This window comes from Gavialis gangeticus, unplaced genomic scaffold (genome assembly GCF_001723915.1).
Source record: "Gavialis gangeticus isolate Ggan-Ray unplaced genomic scaffold, GavGan_comp1, whole genome shotgun sequence".
NCBI lineage: Eukaryota > Metazoa > Chordata > Crocodylia > Gavialidae > Gavialis > Gavialis gangeticus.
Window position 1 is genome coordinate 165944800 of NW_017728992.1, and position 24252 is coordinate 165969051.

Below are 24252 nucleotides of genomic sequence, written 5' to 3' on the forward strand. Positions count from 1 at the left end.
CTGAGTATTGCCTACTGAGAATAAAGGTAGCCACTAAACATTTTCTTTGGTATAAATTATTTTAGGCCAAACTTTACCTGGTTTGCTGCAAGTATAAATCATTTCTGAAACAATAAGAACTAATATAATGACATTCTTAACCAAATGTACTACTCGCAAGTTCTTTAAAGCTCAAATCTGAAGGATCACATCCTGATCTGGATAGTTACCTATTATCTCTTGCGACTCAAGTCACCCAAGCACCTTGTAACATTGTACAAAAAATATCGTTCTACTTCTGGACTACAACTTGAGAAAGCGAGGCACAGAGGGAGGTGTCTACTGTGTAACCTATTTAAATTGTTTTTCAACTGGATGTGTTTTATACACTGGAGTTGGGGGTTTATAAAATAAAACAAAACAAATAAATCTTTGCATTTATCTTTAAAAAGTACCTCAGAACATAACAAAAATTCATTTTTAATTCTGATACATATTAAAACATTTTAGTCAGTTGTGCCTGACAGCATAACACGACAGAAATGCACAAGACTTTAAACATGCTTTAAAATGACATTCAACAAAGTATTTAAAATTTAATAAATAGCATACTGTCACACACAAATACATTTTCATACTGAATCATTAAGCCTACTAAAAACAGACTGGCAAAGAATAAATAAAACAGTAGTTGACTCTTTGTTTTCCTTTTTAAAAGATGTAGATTCTTGCTATCACGCTAGTAGCCACATATTAACCTGCTTATCACAAAATTGGAAATTATGAACAATTTTTCCACTCATCGGGTTTGTTCCGACATGTAATACTATAAAAATTAAGATAAAAAGAAATACACATAAAGGGATTAAAAAAATAAAACAACCACCAGTCTGCAACCAAGTAAACCAGTTTTTAAATACAATGAATAAATAGGGAATTAGTAAAGCAAATTCAATTGTAACAAAATGCAACACCCCAAGAAAAGAGCCATGGAAATATATAGCCATTGCAATATTAGATAATAGTACTTAAAGTGATAGTGCTTGTGCACTAAAGTTCATTAGAGACCTTAATATGATTTTAGTGCAAATCCCTTGAGTCCAAACAAGCTTTATACCCTATATTACTAGGGAAAGATCTATTACGAGTTGGAACTTATCCTGTAGCGTATTTGTACATGTATCAGATATTTTAAGAACTAATGCATATTCAAGTGTTTCAGCTATTTGTTTTTTGTCCTCTAAGAAGACTAGTAACTTGGGATTTTTACATATTATTTGGTTGTACCATATTAGATTGCAATTTATTAAAGTCAGTGCTATAAAAGCAAGGAAAATGCTCTTCACATCAGTTTATGCAATTATACCTGCAATTCATATATCACTGCATTTTGAACTTTTTAAACAAAATGTGTTTTGGAGAAAGTCTCTCTCCTCCCTTTGAAAAAGTTCACATTATGATTAAATTCAAGACTATTTAGACAGTGTTATATAATCTTGGAAAGGTAAACTACCTATTTCAGATTAACAAACCCTACCAGCATTTAGTATATTAAGTTACCAGTTTGTTGGCAATAATACAATGGGTTCAATTTCAAAAGGAAAAATCATTCTGTACAAATTAACCTGTTAAAATGAGGGAAACAAACAGGAAGTCTTGAGCAGCCATATTTCTTTTGTGAGCTACAGTACCAGAATAAACTAGTTTGAAACTAACTGGGATGAACATTAGCTACATAAAGGAGTAACCAGGTTATACTGGATACATATAATATATTTTGAGTTGTAAAAATAGTCAACTCACATAGTCCATGGATTTATCCAGCATAAGAAAAGTATTCAACTACATGGGCTAAAATATTTCAACGTGATCTTGCTCTGGACTTTTTAAAACTAAAGCTAATTTTTCTAACTGTGAAGTACAAAACAATTACTGATATTGCTCCAACTTGTATACAAACCTCCCCTATTCATTTTGTACCTAACAAAGTAATAATGCCTCATCATCACTAGTTTCATTTTTCAGTGTTGCTTCTAAGCAAGTGTCAGGTATCTGGGCAGTATGTACAATACCACAGCGCTCACATGGCCCATCTCGATTACATGATCTTATGCCATGATGTGTTCCACTATAAGGCTGTCTAAGCCCCTGTCCTTGATCTGAGGTAAGATCAAGTAAAGGTCTTGAACAGTCATTCATATCAAAGTCTGAAGCTACATCAGAAACTGGAATTAACATTTCAACATCGTCATCTTCGTCTCTTCCATTTACCCCATTATCAGCCTGTCTCAAAGGACTTTGGTTCTGATTTACTGAATTTGATCTCCCTAGAGTAAAGCGTACCCATCGTAAGCCTTGAGTCATACGACTTAGCGCACTAGTGAGCTGGTGACGTGCCGGACTTGTACTTGGGGGTTCTACACTTGTTGCTTCTCTTCCATTATCTGTGTTACTACTGCTGATATTCTGATTTGAGGAACTTCCGCATGCTCCTACTGTTGCTTCTATTGCTGTTGCAGGTGGGACTTTTTGAGGCAAACTGGCAGCAACACCACCAACAGCTCCTGCAGTGTCTCTTCTTTCATTTTCTGTGTCTGTATCATCAGATTCCACTGAAAACAAGCTTCTGTGAGTACTATTTCTTTCAGCTTCTCTACTAGTACTCTGGCTGGGAACAACATCATCTCCATCTGCTGATACCAATGCCAATGATCCAGAATGACGCGACCTTGCAAAATTAAAAATTCGATTCAAAATATTACTTGACCTGCCGGCAATAGGAAGTCTTATTGAGGTAAATCCAAGCTGAGATCGCACTGCTAGTCTGAGGTTTTCCAAAACTGAAGCCTGAAAAAAGAAGAAACAAATTAATCAGATTTCTGGCAGCTTCCTGTCATAACAACAAAGGATGAATATATAGTTCCTGTCCAAGGACCATAAAACCTAAATGAGAATAAATGTAAATGATCAGATACTAAGGCAATGAATATAGTGTAAGAAGTTATAAAGAATAGAATCCAGTCCACACACTGCACAGATTGTGGATGTGTAATCTTGGAATGTGCAAGAATCTCTGGGAGATGGAGGTTTTCAGTTCTCTTATAAGTGGAAATTGAATGAAGAGTCTGACAGAAATAGGGGAGATGTTGGGTGAAAGCAGGCCTGATGCACAGATCTTGCAGGGGTAGGAAACAATTTAAATGTGACAACTAAGATAAAAGAATTGTTAGGAGGACAGGAGAAAAATAAGGTAGAAAGAATGGATTTTTGTACAATTCAAGGGTCCATGTCAGTGCTTTTCAGCTAGGTTGCTACAGCATCCTAATGTGCCATGGGATCCTATTAAGAGTCCTGCCCTGCTGCTGCTGCCAAGTAACACTTCCTCACCATGCCTGTTTCTGGAAGGCATTGTGCAGGGCCAGACTAGGAAGATGCTTCCCTGTAGCCTGGCCTAAATAAGTGCTGTCCCTGCCCTGCCAATGAGGAGCACCCCCTGGGCTCCATGTATCAAGGCAAAAGTCGGGGAAGGGAGCCTGCAAGGGTAAAATACGGGGCTCTGTGCCCACAACTGCAGAGGGTGCACTAAATTAAAAAGTTACAGTTGAGAACCACAGTTCTATGTAAAAGTAGAGAAAAGTGATTCATTATCAACAGGAGATAAAGATGAATATGAGTATTATTAAATATTATGCAAGAAATTCAGAAAAAGTCTGTAGTAGTTGAGGAACAAGATAACCAAGATATCAAGAATCTATCAACCCCAGAGCAGCAGTACGTATCAACCAGGCAATTCCCAAGCACATCCCCTGCCTATCCACTCCCTCACATACTCCAAATCTAGAAATATGCTGGTGAAGACACTCCAGGAGCATCCATCCATTGCTGCTTTCAAGCAATATTTGAGACTTCTGGTTCTCCGAGTGGCTACAAAGGGATGTGCTAGAGCAAGGGGGGGCAAAATGTGGCCCACGGGCCAGATGCAGCCCACCAGGCTATTCTATCCGGCCTGCAGGGCCCCTAAAAATTTAGAAAATTAACATTTATCTGCCCCTGGCTGCCTGCCATGCAGCCCTCAATGGTTTGCCAAAACTCAGTGAGCAGCCCTCTGCCTGAAATAATTGCTTGTCCCTGCACATTTTCACACTCATATTTCTGGGTTTGGATCAGAATATGCTTGGGGATGGCTCTGCTGGGACAGGGTGCCACAAGGCTGAAGCATGCTCCAAGAATCTGACAAGAAAGATTAAGAGGAAAGAATGCATTTCAGCAGTGCTATTGACATCAACATATTTTAGGACTGCAGGAGAAGAAGAACAAGGGATTCGATACAATACCAAATTACAGGTCTAGCAGATGAAAAGCACACACAAATGCCAAAGCACTGAAATACAGGAAGCTAAATAAAGCAGCCCAATTTTCAGAAGCACCCAACAACTTCCAATGAGATAAATGTTCCACTAATCTGATGTTCAGCTCTTTTGAACATGAAGTCATTTATTTAGGTGCCAAACTATGGCTTTTGGAACACAACTTTAGGTCTTGTGTATGAAAAATCATGGCTAGGATAAAGACAAATCTCTTCCAAATGTATCATTTCATCCAGTTTATTACCTAGCATAGAGAACAGAGACTTTTTTAAATCTCCAGCAGACCCTAGACTTACAATGCTGTCATTTTATTCAACAGTTTTCTCCTCCTCTTTTCAAATACCACATGTCCCAATACATATATACACGCATTTCCAGGATACAGTGGCTAATATTAGGCATGTGAATTCATATTAGGCGACCTAAATCAGTAGCATGATTATCAAAAAGGATAAGTGATTTGGGACTTCTCCTAGTACATGCATTTCTTGCAGGTAGTCAGCATTTTCCACGAATCAAGTACTTCTGAGATTTCTTAAGCCAGGAATTCAATAGTAATTTTTGCAAATCTGGAATGTGCCTACTCAAAGCCTCAGGTATAAAGAGTACTTAATACATCCCATCTTCACTTAAAAAATACTTACAAATTCCTTTTGGTATCAATTAAAAGAAACTAAACATACTAATTTAAAACAGAAACTTGGGAGTTCCTTCCTTCACCATTTCATAGCTGTATTTTTGCACTGTTGAATGAGTCTCTCTCTCTCTTCTTATATACAAATTTTGCATCAACATTTTAACTTCAATAGAAGTTAGAAGTATAATTTTAAGCAAGATAGCCCCTTATGACCAGCTCTTTCTCCTGCCAAGATCGGGACAAGACAGTTCAAATGATATTCTCACCACCTCTTTAGACCACATGCACCAATTTGGTAATGTTGAAATCTGTTCCTAACTAAGACCTTCCTAACTGTGAGCAAATCAAAGCCTGGTTAGAACTTTTGCATAAATATTCATGTACTTCACATTAAAACTATATTTTAGCCTATACTTAAGATTAAATATACAGGCTGTTGATTTGGTTTTCCATTTGCTGCAGAAAAATGATTTTCTCTTTTGAGGGAGAAAAAACACAGGAAACCCTGGGTTTCCCTTTACAGGCTGGCAGAGTTCCAGCCTGCAGGGGCCACTTGGGGTGGGGACAGGGACAGGGAGGAGGGCTATTAGGCAGGGTTGCCATGTGCATATGTGTGCACACATGCATGTGGCAGCCAGGCAGCCTAGTGGAGAGCAGCTCTGTGCAGGTAAGTCTATTGACGAGGGGGTCATAAGTGAGGTGTGGGCAGGCAGGAGGGCACAGGTGATGCATGGGGGAGGCATATGCATCCACAGATTTCTGCACCCACAGCAGGTGTGTGGGCCAGCAGGTGGGACCCAGCATGGAAGCGTGAAGCAGGGCAGTGAAACTCGTCACCACTGCTGCCAGCACCAGGACCCCCACGCCAGTAGCCTGAAGAATAATGGAATAGGGAGGCATTGTATTACCCTCATCTCCTCCCACCACCAGCTGCTTGTGAGCTATCCCATGGCTCTATTCCAAAGGGGAGGTGGCGGTGGCAGCTGGGCTGTGGTGGTGGGGGTAGAGCTGTGGCCCAGCACACCAGCAGCTGGCAGCAGGAGGAGGTGAGGGCACTGTGGTCCCCCCTCACATCTATTACTCCTCATGCTGCTGGTGGTGTGGCTGGCGCAGGTCTCCTGGCAGTAACAGCAGCAACGAGTCTTGCTGCCCCTCTCCACTCCTGTGCCAGGTCAGAGATTAAGCCCAAATTCTTCATGCTCTAGCAGGTGTGCCTAATGATTAAGTATGAGAGTGAAGTCCCCTGCTAGGACTACTCATATGTTTAAAGTCAAATGCACTCTTTTGGAATCACAGGATTAGTAACTGATGACTAGCATTTGTAATAGTTACTTACTGGTGACATTCCCTTTATTTTTGTGAATTATCATCAACAGCCACTAAGCAGTGACAGTTTTAAATTTGCTTATGACTCAGGAATTCAACAGGTCCTCTTAAATTCTACTGCATGTTAGTTTCAAAACAGTTCTTCAGAGAATGGTCCTAAATGCCACCTTGTGGCTAATTAGATAAAAATATAAAGAAATGAATGTGCAAGAATAAAACTAAAATCCCATTTTAAGAAAAAAATATTTAAGAAATTGTTATTTTAAAATTAGATTTTTATTTTGATAATGTAGTTCTTACTAAAATATCTTGGTGGCGTGCACTCTTTCACATTTTCAGTGCACAGCCTCAAACTGCAAGATCTTTCATTTTAAAGCAGAAAACCAATTTCTCTCATATCTACTATGTTTACTAATAAAACATAGTAAACATTTTCTAACTCTTCCAAGCACAGAAAAAAATATATATGGAAAACTGTGATGAGCAAAATGTGTTTGTTAATCTCTTTTTCTAGACGAAGTATACTGTTGGGAGAGATGTTAAACAAGCTCTCAGGGACAAAATGACCTCTCTCAGACCTCCCCCTTTTATGAAGTTGATTCACAGAAGATAGTAGGAAAGAAGTCTTGCTTTTGTATATTTCCTGAATTACTCTGGTTAAAACAGCACTACTACCACAGAATCTCGCTCAGAGCTTTTATTATGAAAAAAGTGTAAATTGGAACATTTGTCTTTAAGCTTTATCATTCTTCATTCTCTAACATTCCACTTACATTCTCTCACACCATCTCTTCCTCACTGAAAAGCCATCTTCCTTTAGTTTCTAAAGCCATATACAAATCTTCAGTTTCTACTGGGAGAAAACCCGTTCTTCCCAGTAGAAATCAGAAGCATATAGACGTTTCAACTTTTTCTCTCAGACCAAAAATGGTCATTATGGAAGAAAAATAACCCAACTACAACCAGAAATCGCTCCTGGGACAGTTAGAGTTTTCTGTAAGAGGTGTAGGTTAGATCTGGAGCCAACAGAACACACACATTCACCCTTTGGTGGGAGGTGGGGGCAAATCTTAGACCAAATTTTAGGCACTTATCCCCATAATTCCCCCTAACTGGAATAATCTTAGTCTCAGGAAGGCGCAGAGAGCAGGAGAAAGGAGGTGGCTGCAGGCTGAATGCTTATACACTGCTCTCCCCAAAGCTTTTCTACCAGTATCAATTTTTTGGTAGAAATGAAGGGTAGAAATGATTGGCTGTTTGTGGTCTAAGAGCTAGAACAAATAAGAACTACCGAGTCTAGAGTAGCCCTCCCAATCTGTCTTATTGTTTAAATTAAAACTTATAAAAGAAGCTGAATCCTACAAAAATCACAGAAATGCCACAAGGACCTTGTATACCAAAACCCCTGACATAAATACTTTTTCTGACATTAAAATAATTTTAATTAGGGGGGAGGGAGAAAGTTTCTTTAAACATCCATAAATTTATATGTTACATTACTGACTAACACAAGCTACTAATTTAGTCATTTGAGTTGCTATGTGAAAAATATTTATTTGTTTCTGTTACAGAGAAGAACTAAGCTCTTAACTATTTCTATACGTAACACACATTTCTTTATTATAAGGATCACGAAAAAGTAAAAAGGATCTATTATTTCCTGCTTGAACAACAATCACGGATCCTTAGACAAACTACTCATGTTTAAAGCAGGAAAAGGAAGTGTCAATTTTTTTTGTTCAAATCTCTAACTACAAAGTAGGATCTTAAAGCAGGCCTTGTAGAGAGCAATCTATGCCTGTTTATTACATCCTTGTTCCTCAGCGTCTGGGCTACAGCCATGCCACTGTTGAATACAAAATCATTTCCAAAATAAGAGAACTGCTGTTTTGCTATCTTTGCCAGGATAAGTAAAGAGGAATGATTTGCTACAAGAGCTGGGAGATTAGCTGATGTTGCTGGCCTATTATTTGATGTACTGCTATCAGTGAAGCCTGTTGTTCAGTTGTGGCTTAACATCCCCATTATTAAGAAAATAACATCTAATTTCTGTGTGCACCCCTAATATATGAAATCTGGAATCTCAGATCAAAAAATAGCTCCCATATATGTTAACACAAAAGGTCTAATTCTCCACTAATGTATACACAGTTCAAGATTTAAATCCCATTTCCCATTATAGACAAGTTTGTCTAACTTTGCTATTGTTAATGGTTTATCACAGTGCCTAGAAGCCTTAGCTTCAGATCAGGACTAGACGGTATATTTAAAAAAAATAAAACCAAACCACCTGGTAAACAATTTGTGTTCTGCTTCTGCGTGTCACACTGCATGTCCAAAAATACTGATTTAGACTGAAGAACAAAATAAGAATCAAGACACTTAACATGACAGAAAGCAAAACGTCAGTCTGTAGAATAGTTGTGACAATCCGATATCTTACCTGATTTGGGGAGCAAACGGGAAAATCTTCAACTGGTGGAATTAAACCTTGAGCAATCAACTGTCCATAAGATGGAGGAGCTTCTCTTCTTAACAACTCAGCCTCAACTCTTGACAACTGAGTTTCAAATGATCTTTCAAGAAGAAAAGAAAATTACATAGCATATAAACATACAAAAGTTATTCATAAGCAGGGGCAAACTGATGCAATTCATAACATTTGTAGATCGCAGATATTTATTACACAACTCCAGTTCTAACTCAGATCTCTGACAGGTTACAACTGAGAAATATTTTAATATCTTTCTGTCCTTTAATGTGAATTAAAACAATTATAGCAGAGAAAAAAATGAAAAATCTTGCACAGAAATGCCATTAGTTAATCACAGCTACAATATTTAATTTCAATTCAGAATGAGACCACAGCCCAAAAATTGACATCAATTTACTTTTTCCTGGTTGGCAACCAAACCAAAGCTAGCTTGTCCATAGGCAAGCAAGCAGAATTATTCTTCTTCCACCCTCCTTTTTTCTTATTGCCAAATAAAGGATTTCAGAACTATGGTGGAGGGATCATGTTTGCAAGTCATACCATCCTCAAAAGATCGCTCTTATTGATATGTGCTTCAGTTCAAGTGTTTGCTGTGTTATATAATTAGGATACTTCAGCCTGGATTCAGTAATGTGCTACTCACCTTCGTTCAAACATTCTCAGTGAGTACAGCTTACATGTACATCCCAGTGCAATGACAAGCAGCAGTCCACAGATAAGGCTCCCAATGACAGCCGCAGTTATTACTCTGGTGGGCACAATGACCGGACAATTCTCTTCATCACTACCATCACCACAATCATCTTGAGAGTCACAAACCCAGCTCTCAAAAACACAGCGGTTATTTTTACAGTGGAAATTTCCTGGTTGACAGAAGAAGCAATTCTTTTCATCTGAACCATTAGGACAATGATTCTGGTAGTTGCAACGATCAGATCGAGGATAGCAAACTCCATTTCGAGAGCAGGGAAATTCATCTTTTTGGCACATACTGCAATTGGTTTCATCCCTTCCATTTGGGCAATGCCAATAGCCATCACAGCGCTGTTGCTCTGTGTAACACCCCCAGTTTCCACCACATGGAATCTCCCATGGCAAACAGAAGCCATCTACTTGGTATGTAGCATTAAATCCTCTTGCAGCATTCACCTTGTCAGCACAAAAATGCACTCTTATCTGCCCAGAGGATGAAACAACTGTAAGAGGAGCATGAGAGTCAAATGCAGTTAGCACACGCAAAAGCTTTCGTGGATTTTCTTCTAATCCATCATATATTTTGACGTAGTCTCCATAACCAGTACCATCAAGTTTAAAGTCAGTGAAGCGCAAAATTACTTTGCGGTGATCACCCGTGTCTATTAGCCAGGTGCAGTTGCTTCCAGGAGGATAAAAGTCTGGATAATTGGGAGAACTGAAAGTACCATAAAAATATTTTAACCACTGTCCACATGTTGCAGCATCACAGTCTATTTCATCTCCCAAGTCAAAACAATCAATATTTCCATCACATTTTAAAGATTCTGGAAGGCAAGTATAAACTTTGGTGACACGAGAAAGACACTGGAACTGGTTGTAAGCACAAGGTTGAAAGGAAGAAGCTGTTGGAGGATTAGCTTTGGCACAGATTTCTTCATCAGAGTTGTCTCCGCATTCATCCATGTTATTACATTTCCAAATTTCTGGAATACACTTTCCATTAGCACAATGAAACTGGTCGCAATCACAGCTTGGTTCATCAGATTTCCCTGAAAACAAAATTTACAAATATAGGTAAGTCCTCTTAGATTCTAGAGCCTTTCATCTTTGCATATTGGATTTCAAACATGATGTGGCTAACAGTGGCTAAGTGCCTGGCAACTATTTAATGGTCTGTAAATCAGCAGCTCCCAAAGCAGACATTGTGGCATTTAGAAGTGAGGATCATAAGCCTCATAGATACTCAATTGGAAAAGTTGGCTTTGTATGAAAGTGGGGTTACAAGCACAGAAAGATATGGATTGTTGCCATAAATTATTGTAAACCCAAAACACTCACTTAAAATATAATATTTAAAAGCTAGTTCTGCCAAAATGACATTTTCAACCAGATTCTCAGCTGCTGTACGTCATGGAACTACTGAAATCAAGAGAGGTCTGATTATTCACATCAACTGAACATCTGGACTTGTCAATGTCTCAGTACCAGATTTATAATATCCATGCCCTAGAAAAGGTTTCTACAATTATTATAGGTATTTATGTTAAAAACCCATGGCCCTTCAACTGAATTCTGTATGCATGAAAACAGGTTGGGGAACAATTAACCTCCTGAGGTGCTACAAAGAAGGACCTGGAGGTTACAGTCAACCATAAAATGCATATAAGCCAGTGTGCTCTTGCTGCCAAAAAGCAAAACCAATACTGGGTTGCAAGTGATATTCCTGCTGTTATAAGTCAAGGGACACAATTCTTTCACTGTGTTCGACACTGGTGAGGCCTCACCTGGAGTACTGTGTTCAGTTTGGGACCCCGCATTTCAAGAAGGTTGACAGACTGGAAAGAGTCCAGCAGAAAGGAACGAAAATTATTAGAGGCTGGGAAACGAGACTGATGAGGACAGGCTGAGAGAACTAGGATTATTTTGTATGGAGAACAGAAAACCAAGGGAAGATTTGATAAGTCTTCAAACACCTGAAGGGTGATTTTAGAGAGGATGGAGATGGGCTTTTCTCTGTGGCTTTACGGGACAGGACTAGGAGCAGTGGCCTCAATAAGCTACAGCAGAGGAAATTTAGGTTGAAGATTAGGAAGACTTTTCTCACTGTGAGACCAGTCAAGCATTGGAACAGGCTACTAAAGAAATTGTGGAATCTCCATCCCTGGAAAATTTCAAGAGCATGTTAGATAGATTCTTAGATGGGATGGTTTACTTAGGGATGACCCTGCACTGAGTAGGGGGCTGGACACATGAGTTCCCTTCTAGCCCTACTTTCCTATGATCCTATACAGACAAACAGTTGGGCCGGGTCTTCAACAAACAAGTTGCAAAACAGCAAACATATGGTGCATCTATACTGCAGACTGCAGTGTAGCACACAGACACTCAAGGTGCCTTAAAACAAGTTGGTCAGGTACTAGAAGCACTTTATATGTGGTAGCATTGAGCTCAATACAGGCTAATTCACCCTATTCTTTATACAGTTTCATTTAGAAATAAGTTTGTCACCACTGAGTGCTTTTAAAACCCTCAGCATCCAGAATACATGAATGGAAAAAGGCTGATTGGGAAGAGACCCCAAGAGTTGCATGCAATTAAAAATGTAAGTATTAAAAGTTTAGTAATGAGAGAAGTGCTTCCAGCCCCAGTTCTTTAAAAGCATGTGAAAAGAACTGAAAAAAACTTACCCGTTTAAACACTGTATTCTTCTTTTTCCTTTTCAAGAACAAATCAAACTACCAGCCAGCATCACAAAGAATTCTGGCCAACAGAAGCAGCCATTCACTGTCTCTTTTGTACTGTTATACCAGCTGCACTTTAGATTAAGTGTTTGTTTTTCATTGGGAATAAAGGTCCATAAATCCACAAAGCAGACACAGTTCTCTTAACCCAGAAGTACATTTCCTGGGAAATGTGGAAGCATTTAGTTTCACCAGTCTTGTTAGTTATTTGTATTGCCATTGTGGGTAGAAGCCCTTGTCATGTGTCAACTAGCCATAGTGCTATATGCTACAAAAACAAAGAACAAAAAGAGGTCTCCGTCCCCAAAAGCTTACACAATCAAAGGAAAAAAAAGGACACAGATATTCACAAGGAAATCAAGGAAAATGATGTATTGGTCTATACAACTGGAAGTACCAGAATTGTATCAGAGACCCAAGAGTCATCATTTTGGAGTTTTGCAGCATCATAACAAGTAAAGTTTTAAGAAGAATGAGGTAGCTTTACAGATAATTTACTGATAATACAGCTGAAGGGGTTGTTTGGTGAAGAATTAAACAGCAATGTAAGTGGGAACATGTTTTCTAATAAGCAAATGAGAAAGAAGAGATAGGAATAGACTGTAAAAGATTTTGAAAGCAAAGAGCAGTAGATTAAAAAAATAATAATTAGATGTTCAAACTTTCAGTTTTGGCTGAAAGCAAAATACTAGCTAGTGTATCACTTTTGGGAGGACTGCACTATAAAAACTTAACTGCTGGTGGGAACAGAGGTCTGAGTGAGTTAAAAGAAATGTTAGGGTACAGCTAAGTGTAACAGCAAAAGCTGGACCAGAATGTAATGAAAAGGAAAAGGAGCAAAGCAGTGAATCTCTCAGGAACTCAGCAGAGTCTAGTGAAATCATGAAGAACAGAAAGGGAGTTGCATACACAAGTGGTTGAAAATGAACCAAAAAACAAAAAAGAATGAAAAAAAGATGACACACATTTAATATGATAGTACTAAGAAGAATCAGAATATTGAATATTGTCCCATTATTAAGCAGAGGACTATCTAGAAAGAAACCAACAGCACCACTTGTTTGTAAAATATTTGAACATTCTGAAAAGGGAACAAAGATGTCGTCTCTCTTGTATTACCCAAAGATAGGATTAAAAAAAAAAAAAATGTACCCATTTTAAACAATAAGTGAGCAAGAAGCAACAACAGAGATGAAGATGACCAACCAAACACAACTTTAGGAAACGTGGCTTTGAATTGAAGGTGAGAACTATGCAAAACAGGACCCAGCCTAGAGATTCAACCTACACTGAGATTTAATGAAAAACAACAAAATGGTGGGAAAAAAAAAGGGCTTCTAAATAATCAAAAAAAAAAATCACCAATGCTGTTTATTTTACTGGAATAGAGAAGGCTAATAGCTGAACGGATCCAACTATAACAGTTCAGTAACCGATCTCTTAAGTGAGTAAGGCCTTCCCTACTAGCCTTTTTAATAGCCTTAACAGGACAAGACAGATGCATAAAATGTAGAAGGTTGATATGAAACATAATTTTATATGTTAAATATCAAAATTTTAAATATTCGACTGACATCGAAAAAAAAGGTAGATAGGGTACAGAATGACTTGAGAAACTGAGCATGGAAGATTCAGCATAGCCTCATGACACTGAATGCTAGTGTCCCAATCAAGAAAACAAACTTTGGGGGTGAAAAAGTTGTTTAGTCCCCATATCGCTAGAAAATGATATACCTGAGCCTATGTTGATCCTGAGCAAAATAATGGAACAAACAGAGATGGGACTCGATAAAGATGTTAATATAATTAGTAGGGCTGTCAAATGATTAAAAAATTTAATTGCATTTAACTGTGCAATTAAAAAATTAGTCCCAATTAATCGTGATTTTGATCAACAGTGAAAACACCAAATTATGCACAAACCCGTCAAAATTATGTAGGCACTTTGTATGGTTTGGGGAGGTAGGGCGTGTATGTGGGGGGACCTTGTAAAGGTGTTGGGGACTATGGGTGTGTGTATGTTGTTTGGAGCCGGGGGATGCGACAGACACCCATACACCCTGGTAGGATACCCAACCTGAGTGGTTTCTGCGAAGCTGCCCTGTGGGGCGTGCCCCTGCCCAAGCATGGCCCCAGTGGTGGTAGGCTCACCCCACCCTCACCCCAGCAGCAGCGGCCACAGGCAGCCCAGGCTGGGGGCAACTGCTCCGGCCCCAACCCTGGCCCAAACTTCCCACTTACATGCTCAGTGGGTCCAGCAGCTTCGTATGGGTCCTAGCGGGACACGGGCTCTGGTTAGCTGCAGCAGAAAGGCAGGATGGGGGGGGGGGCACACCCATCCACAAACCCCATACAACCCCCATCCAGGGCCCCAAGCAGCCAGGCTGGCAGTGCCAGATGTTAAGGAAAGGTGGCACTGCGTGACAGTGGGGCTTCCTGGCACCCTCAGACCCCATGACTTGGGCTCGGGAAAGCCTGGGAGCTCCAGCATGAGCCACCTCCAGGTCTGCAGGTCCCTGGGGAGCAGCAGGTTGGAAAGGTTGGCTAACTTTGATGTAAGATATTTAAGATTTGTATGCAGTGTTTAACTTGGTTCTGCCTGCTAGTTTGAGGAAGAAACAAGAAAGATTAAAAAAATCACCATGTCATACATTAAATGGATTTAAAGTGTTTTTAACTGATAGGTCTCAAAATATAAGTGCAAATGGGGAATTATCATGGACTGGATCCTGCAGGAATCATTTCAGGCAAACAGTATTTCAATATAGCCAAACGTAAAGTTATACTATTAATAACAAAGAATGCAGGCAATATATTGCAGAATAGGAATCGATCATGAAAAGCCATGACTGCAGACTTGAGAGGTCATGGTAGATGATAAGCTGATGGTACATGCCCAGATCTAACAGTATAGCCAAAATGACTAACGTGACAGGGAGTTTCATATAATCCTTGCACTTGGCACTGATATGACTTTTACTGGAATACCTTGTACAGTCCTGGTGTCCACAGTTCAAGAAAGTGAATATAGGAATCAGAAATTAGCAATAAGAATTAGGTAACATTTCTTACAGCAAAAGACATGAAGAACTCAATTTGTTTAGCTTATCACGAAGAAGGTTAAATGGTTATTTGATCACAATAACTACAAGAACAAATATCTGGTAACAGAGCGCTCTTTATGCTAACAATGGTATTCCAAGATTCAGCAGATGGAAGTTAAAGATAGACTAATTCAAACAAAAATTGAAGTATAGGCTTTTTAGACACTTAAGAATAATTAACCCTTGGTGTTAATGTGGTAGACTTCCTATAATTGGAATTTTTTTTAATTAAGACTGAATGTTTCCCTAAAGAATTTGCTCTAGTTCAAAAATTAACGTGTGTCAAAAAATACTTTTTACATAGGAGGTCAGACTACCTGGCTTTACAGTTTACAGACTACCAACCTGGCCATGATAGGTACTAATAAGTCTAGTTTCCAATCAAAACCGAAATGCATTGCCTAAATGCAACGTATCTCAACCTGTGGGTTGCAAGCCAAAAGTGGGTCACAAGAATATATGAAAGGGTTGCAAACAAATTTTAAAAATGGATTCTCCTTTAAAGGAGAAAATGTGGGAAACTGTGGCTTTTCCCTGTCACAGTTCAAGCCTGTAAGGGGATGTTTGGGGCTACTTGGAAGGTGATAACTGATCCTGGAGGGCTGTCTCCAGTGGTGTTCCCCAGGTAGCAGTGCTTGGACTCATGCTCTTTAATATATTCATTAACGACTTGGATGAGGGGGTGGAAAGCTCAAAATTAAGTTCATGGATGATACCAAGCTGTAGGGAAACATGGGCACACTGGAGGATAGGGTCAGGATCCAGGATGACACCTTGGCAGACTGGACTCATGGGCAAAATGGAATCAGATGAGGTTTAATAGGGATAAGTGTAAAGTCCTTCATCTGGGTAGGACTTTACCTCACCACAACTACATGATGGGTGGTGGTCCACTGGCTGGCACAGCACCTGAATGAGACCTGGGGGTTATGATTCACCGGAAGATGAACATGAGCCAGCAATACAATGAGGAAAGTAAACAGAATCTAGTGCGCATCAGCTGATGCATGTCCAACAGATCCAGGGAAGTACTCCTGGTGAGGCCTCAGCTGGAGCACTGTGTCCAGTTCTGGGCACCACACTTCAAGAAGGACATGGACAAGCTCAAGAGGGTACAAAGAAGGGCCACCTGCATGGTCAAGAGAATGTAATATAGGCCCTACGAGGAGAGACTCTGGGAACTGGGCCTGTTCAGTCTAACAGAAGACTGAGAGATTACTTGATAGCCACCTACATCAGGGGTGAGCACCAAGATCTAGGCAAGCAACTCTTCAGGAAGGCACTTCAAAGGAGAAAAAGAACCTATGGACATAAGCTTATAGAGGGTAAATTCAGGCTACATACAAGAAAGAGCTTCTTCTCTGCAAGGGTTACCAGAATCTGGAACACACTCCCAGCGGAGGTGGTGCAGTCACCATCCTTGGAGGTGTTCAAAAGGAGGCTGCATAGGCACCTTGTTGAGCTTGTCTGAGCTCAATAACTTCCTGCCAATGGCAGAGGACCGGACTTGATGATCTTACAGGTCCCCTCCAGTTCTACAATTCTATTATAATTAATTTTAGTCACAATTGTGCACTGTCCACACTGCCTGTAACAAAATATTCCATACAAGGAAAAAAACAGGTGAGTACTTTTAAAGCTACATATAGTTATCAGATGTGTTCTTCAGCCATTATATAAATATAACAAAGGGCCCAATCTCACAACCTTTACTCATGCAAATTGATAGATTTAAATTAACAGGACTAAATCACAGCTCACTGTATATTGTTTTCATGACTTCTCCAAAAACAAAAACCTACTCTAACACAGTGGTTTCATATCAAATATAAATCACAGTAGCCTTTCTTCTAAAGCTAAAAGCTAAATTTTGTGAGGGGGCGGGGAGGTTCTTCTTTGCTCTTCTAGAAGCTTCTCCTTCTCTGTCTTGGAAAGGGAAAGTGGCAGCCCAAGAGCTGTGCACAAAGGCGGGGCAAGGATTCTGTCACCTCCATCTATTACCTGTTGAGAATTAGTCACAGATAAATGGGATAACTGCCTGGCATGGGAAGCCTATGCTCCCCTCCACCAAGCAGTCTTGAAAGAGTTGCCAATGTGGGGTTTAAAGTTCCTGACAGAGGAAGCTTTTCAACCAGATGCAAGCTGATGGGCAGTGACAGGTGGCTATGGGACATAACTATTTTCTAATGGGAGAAAAAGTATTTGTAGGCTGGTTAGGTATGCTCACTATCATCTAAAAACCTACAGCCTGAGCTAAGGTACATGTCAATTACATGGTAGCCAATACATGATCAAGTATTAGTTTATGCATCTTATCTTGTTGTTTCTCTTGCACTGTTCTTTCCTTTATTACAGGAGGTCTGCAAGAAGACTCATGATTTCAGGGCTCTGTGCCAAGAACTCTTAAAAATCTGGCAAAAGTAGAGATTAGAGTTATACCAAACTATTTTCATATGAACAGAAATAACTCTTAGCCTAGTCTCCAAACTTGGTTCTACAAAAAGTATTTTCTATCATACCATGTACATAACTTATTTACCGTTTGAACTAGACTAAAAAATGCAGACAGACTGTTACATAAATGTACTGAGAGGGAAGAAACATTTTCTAAATTCAAACAATGGAACACATTAGCCACCTACTTTATGTAAATGAAAAAAAGTTATGAAGGGAAGGTGCAAGGTAACCTAGGGGATAGTGACCAGCAGTTGATAGGATTCACTATCCAGTGTAAGGTGGGAAAGACAAATAGTAAGGCAGTAGTGCTAGAGTTCTGGAAGGCCAACTTCAACAAGCTCAGGAGATTGGTAAGGGTGGGACTGAGGGGTAATCGCATCTGTGAGATGGGGGTCCAAGAAGGATGGGAGTTTCTGAAGGGACTGACCCTACAGGCACAGAGGGACACCATCCCAGTACATGCAAAGAGAGGCAAAAAAGCCAAGAAACCATTTTGGGTAGGCAGGGAAAACAGTCCTACATGCTGTGGAAACAGGGGCAGCCACCAAAGAAGAGTATACCTACTTGGCTCACGCTTGCAGGGAAGCAGTGAGAAAGGCCAAAGCAGATACAGAACTCAAGTTGGCAGCAAAAACTAAGGATAACAAAAAGTCCTTCTTTAAGTACATAGGGAGCAGGAAGAAGGCACAGGGTAACACAGGGCTGCTAGAGAATAGATTAGGGCAACTCGTAACTGATAGGATGGAAAAAGCAGAGCTCTTAAATAATTACTTTGCTCCTGTTTTCCTAGACACGGATACAACTGCGCTTTCCAATAAGTCTTTAGTCTGGAACGAGAGTAATACCAATCCACCAACGGTCAGCATTGACCTTGTGAAGGGGCACTTGGAAGGGTTGAAAGTATTTAAGTTGGCAGGCCCTGACAACCTTCACCCATGGGTACTAAAGGAATTGACCAATGACATAACAGAACCACTGGTGCAGTTGTCTGAATGCTTGTGGCACTTGGGACACGTCCCAGAGGACTGGAAAAGGGCCAATGTGGTCCCTATTTTCAAGGGAAAGAAGGAGGACCTGGGTAATTATAAGCCAGTTAGCCTCACCTCTGGTCTCAGCAAAACCTTAGAGAAAATCATTAAAAGAAATCACATTACTGCATCCAGTTCTGGGCGCCGCACTTCACAAGAGACGTGGACAGCATGGAGAGGGTCCAGAGGAGGGCCACTCGTATGAGCAGGGGGCAGCAGGGCAGGCCCTATAAGGAGAGGCTACGGGACCTGAACCTGTTCAGCCTCCACAAGAAAGGCTATGGGGGGACCTGGTGACCGTCTATAAACTGGCCAAGGGAGACCAGCAGGCATTGGGAGAGTCCCTGTTCCCCCAAGCACTACTAGGAGTGACAAGAAATAACGGTCACAAGCTGGCAGAGGGTAGATTTAAGCTAGATATCAGGAAGTGCTACTTCACGGTCAGGGCGGCTAGGATCTGGACCCAACTTCCAAGAGAAGTGGTGCTGGTTCCTACCCTGGGGGTCTTTAAGAGGAGGCTAGATGAACACCTCGCCAGGGTCATTTGACCCCAGTACTCTTTTCTGCCATGGCAGGGGGTCGGACTTGATCTGCTCAGGTCCCTTCCGACCTGATCAACTATGAAACTATGAAACATTTGCAAAGGGCCAGTGGGTAACACAGTGGTAAGGGGCAACCAGCATGGGTTTATAGCAGGCAGATCCTGCCTAACTAACCTGGTCTCTTTTTATGACCAGGTCACAAAGTGCTTAGATGCAGGGGAAGAAGTAGATATTATTTACCTGGACTTAAAAAGGCCTTTGACACAGTGTTGCACCCAATTCTTACAAGCAAACTGAGTAGCTGCGATGTGGATTTTTTCACAGTAAGGTGGGTTAAAAACTGGTTTATGGGATGCACCCAGAAAGTGGTGGTGGATGGGTCGGTTTCTCCCTGGAGGGATGTGGGCAGTGGTGTCCCACACGGCTCTGTCCCTGGACTAGTACTGTGTAATATCTTCATCAGCAATTTGGACAAAAAAGTGTTGAAAGCACCTTATCCAAATTTGCAGATAACACTAAACTATGGGGCATAGTAAACACACTGGAGGGCAGGGAGCGAATTCAGGCAGATTTGGACAGACTGGGGAAATGGGCAGATCAGAATAGGATGCAATTCAACAAGGATAAATGCAAGGTGCTGCACCTGGGGAGACAGAATTTCCAACACACCTATAGACTGGGGGTACCATTCTGAGCACCACAACAGTGGAAAGAGATCTTGGAGTCCTGTCTGATGCAAAACTGAACATGAGTCGCCAGGGTGGCGAGGTAATAAGTAAGGCTAACCGCACTCTTTCTTGCATCAGCAGGAGTATCCTGAGCAGGTTTAGGGAAGCGATAATTGCCTTCTGTGTGGCACTGGTGAGGCCACAGATGGAGTACTGCATCCAGTTTTGGGCGCTGCACTTTAAGAGGGATGTGAATAACTTTGAGAGGGTTCAGAGGAGGGCTACTTGTATGGTTGAGGGCCTGCAGGTAAGACCCTATGACAACATGCTGAGGGATCTGAATCTCTTCAGCCTCCGCAAGAGAAGGCTGAGAGGCGATCTTGTGGCTGCCTACAAACTCACTGGGGGGCCAGCAGGGAATAGGGGGCACTCTATTTACCAGGATGCCCATCAAGGTTACCAGGAATAATGGCCACAAACTGAAGGAGAACAGATTGGACATAAGGAAGAAGTTCTTTACAGTGAGGGTTGCCAAAATATGGACCGGGCTTCCAAGGGAGGTGGTGCTTTCCCCTACCTTGGAGGTGATCAAGAGGAGATTAGACAGGCATCTGGCTGGGGTTACCTAACTCCAGGCCTCTTTCCTGCCTAGAGCAGGGGGTCAGACCCAGTGATCTATCAGGTCCCTTCTGAATCTAGAAATCTATCTATCTATGCAATTTAAACCCCAACTTCCTGAAAAGCTATGGACCGGTAAGAGGTATTTTACTACTGTGTAGTTATTTTCAAGTCTCATTTATTCTGGTCATTATTGTAAACATGACAATATCTGTTACAGTTTAAAATTTCAATAAACCCTTTTATATTTATACATTTATGAGCCTTGATTGTATGAAGCACTATGTTGCACACATGGCTGAAAAGAACTCTCTCTCTTAAAACCTAAACAAACAAACAAAAAGGCATTTTAAAAACATTGTCCTTTTTTTAAACATACCAGCAAAATAGGCCAATCTGAAGCCTTTTCTAGAGATGCTATCATCTGAATGAAATCTGATCCAAACATGGTCCTGTGAAGAGATGTATGGTGATGGAATGGAGGAGCCACATGTTCTATAACCTTCCACATTCTTGTACGTTCCTATTGTTAACCAATCCGAACTGCATCGTCGTGATCCCTGAACATCAAAATCTTGAAAACTGTAAAAGATATGGAGTATGAAACTGCATTATTAAAATGGAATAGTTAATCAAGCTGATGAATTACTGCAATTAGAAACAGAAATCAGCTGGTGAAATTTTTCTTGGCTCATATTAGGGGGAGGAGGAGGGGTGGGGGAAGCAACTGAGTAGGTTTCTGCAGAGGTAGCACTCTACTATATTCTATGTAATTATATAAAAGAACCCTAGAAATTCCCAGGCTTATTATCAGAATAATATTGTCCTTGATGCTTAGCAAGTTCAATGTTTCCCACAGAATTTATACTGTCATTTAAAAAATGGATTTTTAACTCTTTTGACCACAAAATACCTTTAGAGGTCAAGCCTGTGTTTATTTTACCTTTATATAACACAAGCCTGGGCTTGGTTTCAGTGAAAAAAGGGTTCTGATATGGTTTGGCTTGCCACTGTAGATGGAGCCAAATTGCTTAGAAATTATTTTAAACATGAATTTGGTCCTACTTAAAACTACATGCTAAACCATCTTCTAGATTCTAACCATGCTAAATCCTGTCTGCATTGAAGTGATGTCTGAACCAGGAGACATACTGAAAGTGAATTAAAAGCGAAACATGATTTTGTGTCTACATAAAACCAAGCCACAAAGTGCAGCAAATAAAACACTGAACTAGGAATGGAATAGCCAAAAAAATATAAACCCAAATCAAAAGAAAGCTAGCTATGAAACAAAGCAAAAATGTCATAAAAACATCAGTTTAAAGGAAGCCTTCTAAAAAAGTTTGTTAATGCAGCTGCTCTTCTTTCCCATTTCACCCTGCAACATGAGCACATCACTGTGAAAAAAAAGAAACACACCAGTGTTAATAAATGCTCTGAATTTGAATCTGGCATTTAAAATAAATAAATAAAGTTTTGGTCAAGTGTTTTCTTTAACAGAACTTGCTTTTCATCCTAGATCAGAAGTTTCCAATGGGAGCCAGCCAAAATCTGCTGCTAATGCAATTTCATAAATCTACAAGGAAATACTAAGTTGTAACTTGATATTAAAATTTCCCCTAGACGCGATAGTAGGGAATGAACTGATGAATACTTGAAAACATATGGTACAGAGCTACTGCGTGTCTTCAATAAATCTACATCATACATGAAGCTGTTGACAAAACTGTCGGTCTTTTCAAAATCTGTGAATTCCCTCCTTGATTATTCATTACCTCCCTATTGGTTTATATCCTTTAGATTTCTATTAAACTTAATAATGGTGCAGGATATTAGAACTTTTTTTAAAAAGATTACCCCATGAGAGAAATTATCAGAAAATTATTTAAGCATACAAGCATGCAAAAACTAACAAAACGGGGGTAAAAAGAATATAGACAAGAAAGTTATCTTCCATGAAGTGGCAGGAATTCTTTGTCTCTCCAGCAGTAGCAACAATATTAAGATGACCAACTTCTAAATTATAACATACTATTTCACATAGACATTCCATATAATAACCATTATATTAGCATTCTGTTGTTACCTCCTTAAATATTTATAAGACCTGAATAAAAAAAAAAATCTATGAAATACATTAAAAAATTACTGGTGCATTTAAAATTCTCATGAACTCTGTAAAGTGTTATGAATTAGATTTGCAGAAGTGTTCAGACCCATTCTTGGAGTCAGTTTTCAGATACTTAGATGCACACAACTGCTGCTGGAATATCCTAACGGAGGCGATCATATTTTTGGTATTCAGCTTCCTATGGTAGTTGCTGGTAAGTGCTTTTTCTGTGCCTACCTAGAAAAGTTGTAGGGCTGGCTTCAGGAAATAATTATTACAACGGCCAATTTTAATATTTACTGACAAGTGTGATTATGTACAGAAGTTGTGAATAAAGTAATATGGCTATCAAGTTGTAAATAGCAGTTGTTCCATATATCATGGCTGTCAAGAGCCAAGGCAGCAGGCTAGCCAGTGTCACCAGCCTGCCCTAGTTACTTGAGTCAGCCTGGTTGCCAGTGACCTAACTATCCCCCCCAAGCTGGCCCCAGCTACTTGCTGGGCACAACTTACAGTGCTCAGCATGCGACTCAAGGACACCCTGTTCCTGATTTTCTCAGCCCTATTTATTCTTAGTGTCCCTAGCCCTGCTTATTGGTCCCTTGTGCCATGGGTCTCATTTCCTGACTTTAGCCTAGCTCCTGCTCACCTGTCCATGCTTCTAGACTGCCTTGCTGGCTCCTTGAGGCCTTGTGCTTCCAGACTCCTCTTTGACAGCCAGCCTCTAACTCATGCCTTGGCTAGGCAATCACCCATGTCCTGGTCCTGTACAGCTAGTTTCCTGCTCCAGACCCCCTGGCTAGTGACACCCGTCTAGAACCCTGTCCCCCGTTCCTGAACCTGCTTGGCCCATGGTTCTACCCAGGTTGTCCCTTATAGAACACGACCTCCTGGCCCACCTGGCTCCTTGATTCCCAGCTCCAGTCTGTATCCTTGCTTCCCCAACTTTGCCTGTTTCTGATCCCTTGGGCTGTGACCCCCCTTCCCTCCCCCTTTAGGATCAAGCCTCAATTACCTATGTCCTGGTCAGGCCCCTGAAAATGGCAGTAATAGTATCAAAATTACCTTATGGTAATTATTTCCCCTGGGTTTGCATGGATGTACCAGCTACAGTTGATTCTGGCAGGATATTCAAAGGGCCAGCCTGGGCTTGTGATTGTCCCACTTGATGCTCTAATTTGTTCTGGAATATCTCCACATGCTAAAAAAAAGAATATTAAACAAAATTGAATTACTTACATACAGTCTTTCACAGAATAAACCACCAAAACAATAAAAAGTGTCAATAATTCTGTCCAACAATAACACAAAAAACCCTATAGAGGGTATGGGTCAGAACACTAAACCAGAGATGGTTTTTAGAGTTTAAAATTCCTGATTTCCAACTCATGCATAAATTTTAATCCCAACTGTGATAACCTTGCTTAGTAAATAGAGTGTGCTCATTCACATCAGTTTTAATCTCATTTTGTTTCCCCCCCCCCC

The 24252-nt window shown here is 40.3% G+C and overlaps 1 protein-coding gene across 2 annotated transcripts in view; it reads right to left on the reverse strand.

Moving 5' to 3' along the window:
- Positions 1 to 416: 416 nt before the first annotated feature.
- Positions 417 to 24252, reverse strand: part of LRP12 (LDL receptor related protein 12) — a 109615-nt gene continuing 85779 nt past the window's right edge. For both annotated transcript variants that reach the window (XM_019528057.1, XM_019528056.1), the window contains 5 exons: positions 23833 to 23968; positions 21037 to 21239; positions 9447 to 10548; positions 8753 to 8885; positions 417 to 2826 (listed from right to left, as the gene is read on the reverse strand). In XM_019528057.1, the coding sequence (XP_019383602.1) occupies positions 1960 to 2826; positions 8753 to 8885; positions 9447 to 10548; positions 21037 to 21239; positions 23833 to 23968 (2441 nt within the window). In that variant the 3' untranslated portion in view covers positions 417 to 1959. The remainder of the gene's footprint in view (positions 2827 to 8752; positions 8886 to 9446; positions 10549 to 21036; positions 21240 to 23832; positions 23969 to 24252) is intronic.